Source organism: Lithobates pipiens, unplaced genomic scaffold (assembly GCF_037356315.1).
Source record: "Lithobates pipiens isolate NorthernLeopardFrog02 unplaced genomic scaffold, aLitPip1_a1.2 Scaffold_1, whole genome shotgun sequence".
Taxonomy (NCBI): Eukaryota; Metazoa; Chordata; class Amphibia; order Anura; family Ranidae; genus Lithobates; species Lithobates pipiens.
This window is the reverse complement of record NW_027507685.1, coordinates 91,344,115-91,357,883: the sequence shown is the minus strand read 5'-3', so window position 1 is coordinate 91,357,883 and position 13,769 is coordinate 91,344,115. Positions and strand designations below refer to the sequence as shown.

Below are 13,769 nucleotides of genomic sequence, written 5' to 3'. Positions count from 1 at the left end.
TTATGGGAAGTAGCAAAGTCCCCCATTTTTGACTCAATGTGTTCCACCCTGCTACTCATCTCTCCAACTTCATTTTTAAAGGAGCTAACACACTTCAGCATGTCTGCGTGCATAGAAGTGCGGAGGGAGAGCAGCATCTCCTTGAGCATAGTATCTGATACAGGCCTATCAGCAGTGGGGAAAGCATTGAAGGGGTCTGATAGCTCCCTTGTGTCTTCCAAGGAGTCCTGGTCTGTGCTCACTTGTCTGCAGTCTTCTTCCAGCCTGGGTTTAGATTTTACTGGGCTGCAGGAATTCGGAGTGGACGCCGCTGGAGACCGTCCACGCTGAGCACTGGTCGTTTCAGGGCTTGATTCATCCGTCCGGGAGCCGCATGAGGGAGGTGGAGGCGAGTCTGCTCCGCCGGCGCCATCTTGCCTCAAGCCGCGCTCCGCCGGCCTAAAGAAATCCACTAATTTCTTTGGTTTGGCCGCCTCTTTCCTCCTGCGGGACATAGCGCCTGGGTCCACGGATATTCCGGTTACCGGGGTCGTATACGGATCCTCATTTCGTCGCTTCTTTGTCGGTAAGGGCCCGTCGCTGGAACGGAGCACACAGCTCAGGCGTCCATACACTAGCGCGCGGTAGCCACGCCCCTCCCGAATAATTTTTTTTGAAATACCACATCCCTTCAAGACTGCCTATGCTGATGCTGAGTGACTGTCCTGTTATGTTGATTGTCTATCCTCTTCCTCCTCTGCTGATATGTTGGAAGAACATTTTTGGTTCTGGGTGATGCCAGCAGCCCAATTTTTCTGCCCGTTTAACAGGGGCGTTTAATTACAATTTTTGATGCAATGCTTTGCAGCAGGGCTAATTCCTGCAATAAAACTAGAGTATATGGCAGAGGTTGCAGTGTGGTGGCACCAGCACCAGTGCCTAAGGCCCAATTTTTCTGCCCCTGTTTAACAGGGGCGTTTAATTACAATTTTTGATGCAATGCTTTGCCGCAGGGCTAATTCCTGCAATAAAACTAGAGTATATGGCAGAGGTTGCAGTGTGGTGGCACCAGCACCAGTGCCTAAGGCCCAATTTTTCTGCCCCTGTTTAACAGGGGCGTTTAATTACAATTTTTGATGCAATGCTTTGCAGCAGGGCTAATTCCTGCAATAAAACTAGAGTATATGGCAGAGGTTGCAGTGTGGTGGCACCAGCACCAGTGCCTAAGGCCCAATTTTTCTGCCCCTGTTTAACAGGGGCGTTTAATTACAATTTTTGATGCAATGCTTTGCAGCAGGGCTAATTCCTGCAATAAAACTAGAGTATATGGCAGAGGTTGCAGTGTGGTGGCACCAGCACCAGTGCCTAAGGCTCAATTTTTCTGCCCCTGTTTAACAGGGGCGTTTAATTACAATTTTTGATGCAATGCTTTGCAGCAGGGCTAATTCCTGCAATAAAACTAGAGTATATGGCAGAGGTTGCAGTGTGGTGGCACCAGCACCAGTGCCTAAGGCCCAATTTTTCTGCCCCTGTTTAACAGGGGCGTTTAAGTACAATTTTTGATGCAATGCTTTGCAGCAGGGCTAATTCCTGCAATCAAACTAGAGTATATGGCAGAGGTTGCAGTGTGGTGGCACCAGCACCAGTGCCTAAGGCCCAATTTTTCTGCCCCTGTTTAACAGGGGCGTTTAAGTACAATTTTTGATGCAATGCTTTGCAGCAGGGCTAATTCCAGCAAAAAAACTAGAGTATATGGAAGAGGTTGCAGTGTGGTGGCACCAGCAGCAGTGCCTAAGGCCCAATTTTTCTGCCCCTGTTTAACAGGGGCGTTTAAGTACAATTTTTGATGCAATGCTTTGCAGCAGGGCTAATTCCTGCAATAAAACTAGAGTATATGGCAGAGGTTGCAGTGTGGTGGCACCAGCACCAGTGCCTAAGGCCCAATTTTTCTGCCCCTGTTTAACAGGGGCGTTTAAGTAAAATTTTTGATGCAATGCTTTGCAGCAGGGCTAATTCCAGCAAAAAAACTAGAGTATATGGAAGAGGTTGCAGTGTGGTGGCACCAGCAGCAGTGCCTAAGGCCAAATTTTTCTGCCCCTGTTTAACAGGGACATGTAATTACAATTCTTGATATAATATTTCACAGGAGGGCCCCTTCCTGTGCCCACCCAGAGTAACGGTGAGGACTTATAGTGTTGTGGCACCAGCACCACAACCACCAAAGGTCAATTTTTCTACCACTGTTCAACAATGGCATGTAATTACAATTCTTGATATAATCGTTCACAGCAGGGCGCTCCAGCGCCCACCAAGAGTCACTTTGAGGGCTTACAATGTTGTGGCAAAACCAACACCTTGTTCCGCCATTTCTGCAGAGCATATAGGGCAGGCCCCTACTTTCAAACATCCAACTTACAAACATCTCCTACTTGCAAACGCAAGGAGACAGCAGCAAGTGAGATGAAAAAAAATGGACGACAAAACAAATTATACAGGGGTGATAACCCTTCCCTATGTTTTCCAAAAAGCTTAAAAATAGTTTTTTTGACTGGAGCTACACGTTTAATGTCATTTTGTGCAGGGACTGTTCTAAACACGGGAAACACGTGGCACTTCACAGGCATACTACAGACACCCCCCAAGCACCATATTTAAAGGAATATTTCACTTTTTTTTTCACTTTAATCGTCAGTAAAATCAGTGCTCCCGCCAAAACGGCCATTTTTAAAAACATTTTAGGCATTGACCCATGTCCCCTGGGGCAGGAGCCAGGTCCCCAAACCCTTTTTAGGACAGTATCTTGCATATTAGCCGTTAAAATTAGCACTTTCCATTTCGAACGTTCGAGTCCCATAGACTTCAATGGGGTTCTAACGTTCGTAACGAACGTGGGGTCCGTTCGAAAGTTCTGGTGCGAACCGAACCGGGGGGTGTTCGGCTCATCCCTACTCCTTAGTCATTTCTGAAATATCCTGTAAACACACTGGAAAGACTGTAATGCACTAATATACACTTTCTTTTAATTGCTTCTCAGGAAGCTTAAAGAGATCCTCTCACTTTACTCATTTGTGGTTCATGGTTGTTCAGTACAGGTTTTATCCCCAATGAAAGCAGTATTCATACTGGCATCACTCACTCTCCAAATGAGAATTGCTCAGAAAAGAAACTGGGAGCTATAGTTCCAAAATTAACTTTTGTATTATTATCCTTAATCCTAACTATTTTCTTTCTTGACAGCCAAGCAACAGAAGGGTGAGTGAAGATGAAAGTACCACCGTAGGCGTGAGACCAAGAGAAACATGTCTGAGCTTACCTACAACTCCAGATAAGCAAGTAGCCTGGGTTAAAGCATTCCCTTTTCCAATACCAGAAGAGAGACGGTGGCACCAATCAAATTCCGTACAAACCAACATTGTGCCCATAAATGTATCTGGTATGTAACAAAATCTGTGCATATAGTCAAAGTGATTGATAAAAGAGAGAAGACAAATCACCTTGCTGATTATAATATAGGGAAGTGGGCCATCTAAGGGGACCCAGATAATTCAAAAAGTATAGTTATGATCTTCTCAAGGAAACGAGAGTAAGGACAAACATTAAGTGTGAGAGAGAGGACACCCCTCTCACACTGTCTTGTGCTATTGCTTAAAGTGAAAAAGGGGAGAGCTCTACGTTAACCTTGATGGATGACGTGGCCAAGAATATGATTTTTCGATCCATTTGTGCATATGCACACTAAGACCAATACATTAGAGGGTGCCATTCAAGAACTCCAAGTTGACCCAGTTGAAGGCCTTCTCCATTGTCTGCAGAGATCAGCAGGGTGGGTCCCACGACTGGGCCAGGTGGGTCAGGTTCAATACCCCTCATGGTATTGTCTTTGGTTTCACAAGTGGGCAAAGAGCCCACTTGGTCAGATGGGGGAGGTGAGACAAAAACCGATTGGCCAAGATTTTCATAAAAATTTTAAGGTCCACATTTAGCAAGGAAATTGGGCAATTGTTGGCACATTTTTAATGTGTTCTTCCCTTCCTTGAGGATTAGAGTAATATGGGCCCACCGAGTATCCAGTGTCTAATCTCGCCCTTCAGGAGCGAGTTGTAAGCCCAAACAAAGTGTGGAGTTATGCCCCGTACACAAGGTCAGACTTTCCGACAGCAAATGTGCGATTGGAGCTTTTTGTTGGAAATTCTGACCGTGTGTAGACTCCATTGGACAGTTTCCATCGGAATTTCCGTCGCACAAAATTTGAGATCGGGTTCTCAAATTTTGCGACAGCAAAATCCGTTGTCGGAAATTCCGATCGTGTGTACACAATTCCAACGCACAAAGTTCCACGCATGCTCGGAATCAAGCAGAAGAGGGCTATTAAACTTCATTTTTCTCAGCTCGTCGTACGTGTTGTACGTCACCAAGTTCTTGATGTTTGCAATTTCCAACCAACTTTGTGTGATCGCATGTATGCAAGACAAGTTTGAGCCAACATCAGTCAGAAAAAATCCATGGATTTTGTTGTCGGAATGCCCGATCGTGTGTACGGGGCATAAGAAGCTCAGAAAATGAGCTGTAGTATAATAAAGAAAGCCATCAGTCTTCCTCCCTTTCAAATTGGTGATCATCTCCTCTACCGTAATAAGGGAATCCAGGTCTTCCGTCAACCTCAGCAGATAGCTGAGGCATTGGTTAAGAAAGGCCACAATTTCTGCCCTATGATCAACAAGTGAGGGACTGTCTGCCCTGGAATTTAAATGGTACACTTTACTGTAAAAGTTTTTCAAGGAAACAAAATAGGTTTGCTTGTAGGGATGTCAAGTAAAACCTTCCTGTAAATGATTTATTGTTTTGGTGTTAGAGGAAAATACGAATGAGCGACCACAAGGTTGGGTGGGTGACTGACATTGGTAGACACCTGGCCACACTTCTATGAGCTTGTTGGACATTCCATTTCAAAGCCACAGCCATTAACATGGAGTTGCTCTTCCGTGGTGGTGTCCACTCCAGCAAGACAGACCAGAGTAGCGACCAAGCTAGCATCCCACAGCATGGAGAATGGCTTGTATAAAGACCTAAGCTGTCTCCTTCTCTAGAATACATTAACCACTTAAGCCCCGGACCAATTGTCAGCCTAAGGACCAGAGGTCTTTTTACAATTTCGCACTGCACTGCTTTAACTGGTAATTGCGCGGTCATGCAATGTTGTACCCAAACAAAATTTGCGTCCTTTTCTTCCCACAAATAGTGCTTTATTTTTATGGTATTTGATTGCCTCTGCGATTTTTATTTTTTGCAATATACCGGTAAATGGAAAAAAAAAGATATTTTCTACTTTTTGTTATAAGAAAAATCGAATAAACTCAATTTTAGTCATACATTTAGGCCAAAATGTATTCAGCCACATGTCTTTAGTAAAAAAAAATTTCAATAAGCATATATTTATTGGTTTGCGCAAAAGTTATAGCGTCTACAAACTAGAGTACATTTTCTGGAATTTACACAGCTTTTAATTTATGACTGCCTATCTCATTTCTTGAGGTGCTAAAATGGCAGGGCAGTACAAACCCCCCCACCCAATAACCCCATTTTTGGAAAGTAGACACCCCAATGAAATTTCTGAGAGGCATGTTGAGCCCATTGAATATTTTTTTTTGTCCCAAGTGATTGAAAAATGACAAAAATAAATAAATAAATAAAATGTTTACAAAAATTTGTCACTAAATGATATATTGCTCACACATGCCATGGTTATATGTGGAATTGCACCCCAAAATACATTTTGCTGCTTCTCCTGAGTACGGGGATACCACATGTGTGGGACTTTTTGGGAGCCTAGCCGCCTACGGCACCCCGAAAACCAATCACTGTCTTCAGGATTTCTAAGGGTGAAAATTGTTGATTTCACTCCTCACTACCTATCACAGTTTCGAAGGCCATAAAATGCCAAAATAGCACAAACCCCCCCCCCCCCCCCAAATGACCCCATTATGGAAAGTAGACACCCCAAGCTATTTGCTGAGAGACATGTTGAGTCCATGGAATATTTTATATTTTGCCACAAGTTGCGGGAATATTACAAACTTTTTTTTTTGCACAAAGTTGTCACTAAATGATATATTGCTCACACATGCCATGGGCATATGTGAAATTACACCCCAAAATACATTCTGCTGCTTCTTCTGAGTACGGGAATACCACATGTATGGGACTTTTTGGGAGCCTAGCCGCGTACGGGACCCCAAAATCCAAGCACCGCCTTCAGGATTTCTAAGGGTGTAGTCAAAATATAAAATATACCATGGACTCGACATGCCTCTCAGCAAATAGTTTGGGGTGTCTACTTTCCAAAATGGGGGGGGGGGGTTTGAACTGTCCTGGCATTTTATGCACAACATTTAGAAGCTTATGTCACACTTCATCCACTCTTCTAACCACTTGAAGACAAAGCCCTTTCTGACACTTTTTGATTACATGAAAACATATATTTTTTTTGCAAGAAAATTACGTTGAACCCCCAAACATTATATATTTTTTTAAAGCAAAGGCCCTACAGATTAAAATGATGGGTATCACATTTTTTTTTCCACACAGTATTTGCGCAACAATTTTTCAAACGCATTTTTTTGTGAAAAAATAAATTTTTTTATTTTTTTATTTTAATGCACTAAAACACACTATATTGCCCAAATTTTTGATGAAATAAAAAATATGATCTTAGGCTGAGTACATGGACACCAAACATGACATGCTTTAAAATTGCGTACAAACGCGCAGTGGGGACAAACTACATACATTTTTAAAAGCCTTTGAAAGCCTTTACAGGTTACCACATTAGATTTACAGAGGAGGTCTACTGCTTAAATTACTGCCCTCGATCTGACCTTCATGGTGATACCTCACATGCATGGTGCAATTGCTGTTTACATATGACACCAGACCAATGCTTGCGTTCGCCTTTGCACAAGAGCAGAGGGGACAGGGGTGCTTTTTTTTTGCTTTTTTATTTTATTTTTAAACAGTTCCTGCCATTTTTATTTATTTTTTAATCATTTTTATTGGGGAATGTAAATATCCCCTATAATAGCAATAGTTAGTGACGGGTAATCTTTTTAAAAAAAAAATTGGGGTCTATTAGACCCTAGATCTTTCATCTGCCCTCGAAGCATCTGACCACACCCTTCAGGGTGATAAAATGCTTTCCCAATTTCCCAATGGCGCTGTTGTAAAAGCCTCCCACTGCTTGTAAAATCAGTCTAGAGGCTAATTAGCTGCTAGGATTGCTTTTACATGAAAGCCGATCACTGGCTGAAAAGAATGATACCAAGATGATACCTAAACCCGCAGGGTTAGTATAATAGCAATAGTTAGTGATGGGTACTCTTTTTAAAAAAAAAATTTGGGGTCTATTAGACCCTAGATCTTTCATCTGCCCTCAAAGCATCTGACCACACCGTTCAGTGTGATAAAATGCTTTCCCAATTTCCCAATGGCGCTGTTGTAAAAGCCTCCCACTGCTTGTAAAAGCAGTCTAGAGGCTAATTAGCTGCTAGGATTGCTTTTACATGAAAGCTGATCACTGGCTGAAAAGAATGATACCAAGATGATACCTAAACCCGCAGGCATCATTCTGGTATAACCATTCAAAATCCAGCAACATACCAGTACGTTGCTGGTCCTTGTTGGACATATATTGTAATCTTTTTTTTCATGCAGCCTGTTGGTAGGGCCGTCTTTAATATTGATTGGACCCTGGGCAAAACATTTTCTTAGGGCCCCCCCCCATGCAATTTCGCTCTCCACCTTCTCTGAGACATACAATAAATAGCAGCAAGACTTAAAATCAGGTTACTGTATCAGATCAGGCAGCAATTGTGATTGGTTGCCAGAGGTTACAGCATATCATTACTGCTTACTGACTGGTTGCTAGAGGTTACAGCACTCCTTAAGGCTCACTGATTAGTTGCTAGAATTTACAGCACATCTCTGCTCATTGATTGGCTGCTAGAGATTACTGTACAGTAATACTGCTCACTGGTTGCAATAGGTTACAGCACATCATCTCCTCACTGCAGGGAGGCATGATTAGGGATGAGCTTCGAGTTCGAGTTGAACGTACGTTCGACTCGAACATTGGCTGTTCGTCCGTTCGGCGAAGTCCGAACATTTTGGTCCGTTCGTGTCAAATTCGTGTGGCACTCACGGCCCACAATGCACTGCGATGGCGCAGTGCATTGCTGGCTCATGATTGGCCAAGCATGCACTGTGACCCCGCATGCTTGGCCAATCGCAGCGCCAGCAGCGAGGAGAGCCATGATTGGCCACAGGCAGGATGCCTGTGGCCAATCATAGCTCAGGCTGTGTAGTGCACGCCCCACACTATATAAGGCCGCCATCGCGGCGGCCTCGTGTAGTGTGTTGGCGTCTGAAGCAGTGGGTGTTCTGTGTACCTTCAACACAGTACACACCGATCGTTTTCGGCCGATTTTCTATCTTGCTGTTGTGTAGTGGTTATTGTCTGCGTGCCCTGACCGCAGTATACACCGCTATATTCACCTCACCTATATAGCTAGTGATCTATCTTTAATAATAGAGCTTGCAGTCAGTAGTGTTAGGAGATAGTGCGTGCTGTCTGCGTGCTCTGTACCCAGTACATACCGCTATATCCACCTACATAGCTGTTCTCTATTTGAGCCCACTTGCCATCTGCAGGAGTTATTGGAAGTTGTGTGTGCCTCCAGCACAGCACAGTATACATCTGTATATACCCCTTTATCTCTGGTGTTCTCTGGTTATTGTCTGCGTGCCCTGACCGCAGTATACACCGCTATATTCACCTCACCTATATAGCTAGTAGTAGTGATCTATCTTTTATAATAGAGCTTGCAGTTAGTAGTGTTAGGAGATAGTGCGTGCTGTCTGCGTGCTCTGTACCCAGTAGTGTTAGGAGATAGTGCGTGCTGTCTGCGTGCTCTGTACCCAGTACATACCGCTATATCCACCTACAAAGCTGTTCTCTATTTGAGCCCACTTGCCATCTGCAGGAGTTATTGGAAGTTGTGTGTGCCTCCAGCACAGCACAGTATACATCTGTATATACCCCTTTATCTCTGGTGTTCTCTGGTTATTGTCTGCGTGCCCTGACCGCAGTATACACCGCTATATTCACCTCACCTATATAGCTAGTAGTAGTGATCTATCTTTTATAATAGAGCTTGCAGTCAGTAGTGTTAGGAGATAGTGCGTGCTGTCTGCGTGCTCTGTACCCAGTAGTGTTAGGAGATAGTGCGTGCTGTCTGCGTGCTCTGTACCCAGTACATACCGCTATATCCACCTACATAGCTGTTCTCTATTTGAGCCCACTTGCCATCTGCAGGAGTTATTGGAAGTTGTGTGTGCCTCCAGCACAGCACAGTATACATCTGTATATACCCCTTTATCTCTGGTGTTCTCTGGTTATTGTCTGCGTGCCCTGACCGCAGTATACACCGCTATATTCACCTCACCTATATAGCTAGTGATCTATCTTTAATAATAGAGCTTGCAGTCAGTAGTGTTAGGAGATAGTGCGTGCTGTCTGCGTGCTCTGTACCCAGTACATACCGCTATATCCACCTACATAGCTCTTCTCTATTTGAGCCCACTTGCCATCTGCAGGAGTTATTGGAAGTTTTGTGTGCCTCCAGCACAGCACAGTATACATCTGTATATACCCCTTTATCTCTGGTGTTCTCTGGTTATTGTCTGCGTGCCCTGACCGCAGTATACACCGCTATATTCACCTCACCTATATAGCTAGTAGTAGTGATCTATCTTTTATAATAGAGCTTGCAGTTAGTAGTGTTAGGAGATAGTGCGTGCTGTCTGCGTGCTCTGTACCCAGTAGTGTTAGGAGATAGTGCGTGCTGTCTGCGTGCTCTGTACCCAGTACATACCGCTATATCCACCTACATAGCTGTTCTCTATTTGAGCCCACTTGCCATCTGCAGGAGTTATTGGAAGTTGTGTGTGCCTCCAGCACAGCACAGTATACATCTGTATATACCCCTTTATCTCTGGTGTTCTATAATAAAGGCATCTGCAGGAGTTAGTGGGTGTTGTGTGCCTCCAGCACAATATACACTACCCAACTGCTGTTTTACCCAACTCCCTTCAGGCCATTACCATGTCTGAAAGGCCAGCAAGGAGAGGCAGACAGGCGCGAGCCGATAAAAGAGGGCAAGCAGGCTCTGTGTCTAGAGACAACAGTGCTGGTCGTGGACGCGGTGCATTGTCATCAGCACGTGGCCATGGGACATGCTTATCCTTCTTTTCAGCAGCTGGACATGTTGAACCGCAACATGCCAACGACTTGGTAGAGTGGATGACCAAGCCCTCTTCATCCTCCTCATCCTCTCTCACCCAGTCTCAGGGTAGTAGCAAAGCAGCTGCCAACGCATCCTCTTCCCTCCTCTCAATGTCATCATCAGTGACTCCTTCCCTAGACCCACCACGTCCTCCTGAGGAGTCTCCTGAACTCTTTGAGCACAGTGTTGGGTACATGCTCCAGGAGGATGCCCAGTGTTTTGTGGGCTCTGATGATGACACTCAGCTAGAGGAAGGCAGTAGCGTGAGCGCAGAGAGAGGGGATGCTCAAGAAGGACAGCAATCTGGCAGTCATGTTCCACAACCTGCAGCATACTGCCAGGTTTGCTACAGCGATGAAGAGGGAGGGGATGATGAGGGCACTGACTCCATGTGGGTGCCTGGAAGGAGGGAGGAGGAGGAGGAGGAGGAGGCACATGTCCAACGAGGCAGGATGCCCTCCGGGGGCCAGCTTAGGGGCAGCACACCAACTGAATCACACCGCAGAGCTCCGCCTGTGCAGAGCGCTGCCTCTGCGCGTTATTCTAAAAGTTCTTTGGTGTGGGCCTTTTTTGAGACGAGTGCATCAGATCGCACCGCTGCTATTTGCAACATATGTCTCAAGCGTGTCTCACGTGGCCAAAACATCAGCCGCTTGGGCACCACATGCTTGACCAGACATATGTTGACCTGCCATGCAGCTCGTTGGCAAGCGTACCTCAAAGACCCACACCAAAGAACAAAGCGGACCTCTCCTTGCTCCTCATCAGCTGGCATCTCCAACCCCACTAGACCTTCAGTCCTCTCTGAAACCTGCTCTGAGAGGAATGAAGGTGTAGAATTAGGTGTGTCACAGCCAAGTGCTTCCGGGAACTCTGCTAGCGGTACACCCACGTCCGATTATAGCAGGCAAATGTCCCTGCCCCAGCTGCTGGACCGGCGGAAGAAGTTCACTCCCAGCCATCCACATGCCCAGCGGTTGAATGCTAGCTTGGCTAAATTGCTAGCACTTCAACTGCTGCCTTTTCAGTTGGTAGACTCGGCCCCCTTCCGTGAGTTTGTACAATGTGCGGTTCCTCAGTGGCAGGTCCCCAAACGCCACTTTTTCTCACGGAAGGCGATTCCGGCTCTCTACCGGCATGTGGAAGGCAATGTCCTTGCCGCGCTGGACAGGGCGGTCAGCGGTAAGGTGCATATTACCGCTGACTCATGGTCCAGCAGGCATGGACAGGGACGTTACCTGTCTTTTACGGCCCATTGGGTCACTCTTCTGGCAGCTGGGAAGGATGCAGGACAAGGTGCAGTAGTGTTGGAGGTTGTTCCGCCACCACGCCTCCAAAATGCTACTATTGGTTGTGACACACCTCTCTCCTCCACCCCCTCCTCTTCTTCATCCTCCATGGCCTCTTCCAGTGCTCTGTCCTCAGAACCAGCGGTGCTCCGTAGGCGTTGCAAGGGCTACGCAAGTACGCAGGCAAAACGATGCCATGCCGTGCTTGCGCTGGTTTGTTTGGGGGACAGGAGCCACACTGGGGCGGATGTTTTGTCAGCTCTGCAGGGGCAAGCCGAGAGGTGGTTGACGCCACGCCAGCTTAAGCCAGGAATGGTGGTTTGCGACAATGGCACCAACCTCCTCTCCGCCCTCCGACAGGGACAACTGACCCATGTGCCCTGTGTAGCTCACGTCCTTAACCTGGTGGTGCAGCGGTTCTTGGGCAGGTACCCCGGCTTACAGGATGTCCTGAAGCAGGCCAGGAAAGTCTGTGTGCATCCGCCGATCATTTAATGCCTGTGCACGGCTGGCTGAGCTCCAAAAGGAGTGGAACCTGCCCAAGAACCACCTTATATGTGACATGCCCACCAGATGGAACTCAACATTGGCCATGCTGCAGCGGCTGCACACGCAGCAGAGGGCCATCAATGAGTACCTGTGCGACTACGGCACCAGGACAGGGTCAGGGGAGCTCGGTTTTTTCTCACCACGCCAGTGGGGCATGATCAGGGATGCATGCACTGTCCTGTCACCGTTTGAGGAGGCCACAAGGATGGTGAGCAGTGACAGTGCATGCATCAGTGACACTGTACCTCTTGTCCACCTCTTGGAGCATACACTGCGTGGAATAATGGACAGGGCACTTGAGGCAGAACAGAGGCAGGAAGAGGAGGACTTCCTTGCCTCTCAAGGCCCCCTTTATCCAGACAGTGTTCCTGCTGTGCCACCCATCACACAGGAAGAGGATGAGGAGGAGGAAGAGGAGGAGGAGGATGATTGTGTCAGCATGGAGGTGGAGGCTGGCACTCAGCATCAACATCAGCAGCAGTCTTGTAGGGATGATTTACAGTCCCAAGAAACACGTGGACTTGTACGTGGCTGGGAGGAGGTAGCTGCGGATCATGTTGTCCTTAGTGACCCAGAGGACTCCGGACCGAATGCCTCAGCTAACCTACGCTGCATGGCCTCCCTGATCCTGCAAAGCCTGCGGAAGGATCCTCGTATTCTTCGGATCAAGGAGAGGGACCATTACTGGCTGGCCACTCTCCTTGATCCACGGTACAAGGGTAAGGTTGCCGACCTTATCTTGCCGTCGCAGAGGGAGCACAGGATGAGACATCTCCGGGAGGCCTTGCAGAAAGGTCTGTGCAACGCGTTCCCAGAGACTGGGAGGTTACAAACTCCTGGTCCTGGACAACGTGTTGCTGAGGCATCGGTCAGAAGGAGCGGTGGAGAAGGTGGCCGTCTGACTGATGCTTTCAGACAATTTTTTAGTCCGCAGCCCCAAGGTATGATCGGTTCCAGCACCCATCGCCAGCATCTGATATACATGGTGCAGGAATACCTAGGGGCAATGTCAGACTTGGACACCTTTCCCACCGAAAATCCTCTGGCTTACTGGGTCTTGAGGATGGATCACTGGCCAGAGCTTGCACAGTATGCAATTGAGCTACTGGCCTGTCCTGCATCCAGCGTTCTTTCGGAACGCACCTTCAGTGCTGCTGGTGGCTTTGTTACCGATCACAGGGTGCGCCTGTCCACCGAATCAGTTGATCGACTGACCTTCATCAAGATGAATCAGTCTTGGATCACCCACAGCTACCAAGCACCTGAAGCTGATGTAACCGAATAATTTTTTTTGAAATACCACATCCCTTCAAGACTGCCTATGCTGATGCTGAGTGACTGTCCTGTTATGTTGATTGTCTATCCTCTTCCTCCTCCGCTGATATGTTGGAAGAACATTTTTGGTTCTGGTTGATGCCATCAGCCCAATTTTTCTGCCCCTGTTTAACAGGGGCGTTTAAGTACAATTTTTGATGCAATGCTTTGCAGCAGGGCTAATTCCTGCAATCAAACAAGAGTATATGGGAGAGGTTGCAGTGTGGTGGCACCAGCACCAGTGCCTAAGGCCCAATTTTTCTGCCCCTGTGTAACAGGGGCGTTTAATTACAATTTTTGA

At 46.7% G+C, this 13,769-nt stretch overlaps 1 protein-coding gene across 4 annotated transcripts in view; it reads left to right on the top strand.

The window, feature by feature from the left end:
- Positions 1-13,769, top strand: part of NHSL2 (NHS like 2) — a 407,780-nt gene that overhangs the window by 288,680 nt on the left and 105,331 nt on the right. For all 4 annotated transcript variants that reach the window (XM_077465163.1, XM_077465165.1, XM_077465166.1 and 1 more), the window contains exon 4: positions 3,217-3,412. In XM_077465163.1, the coding sequence (XP_077321289.1) occupies positions 3,217-3,412 (196 nt within the window). The remainder of the gene's footprint in view (positions 1-3,216; positions 3,413-13,769) is intronic.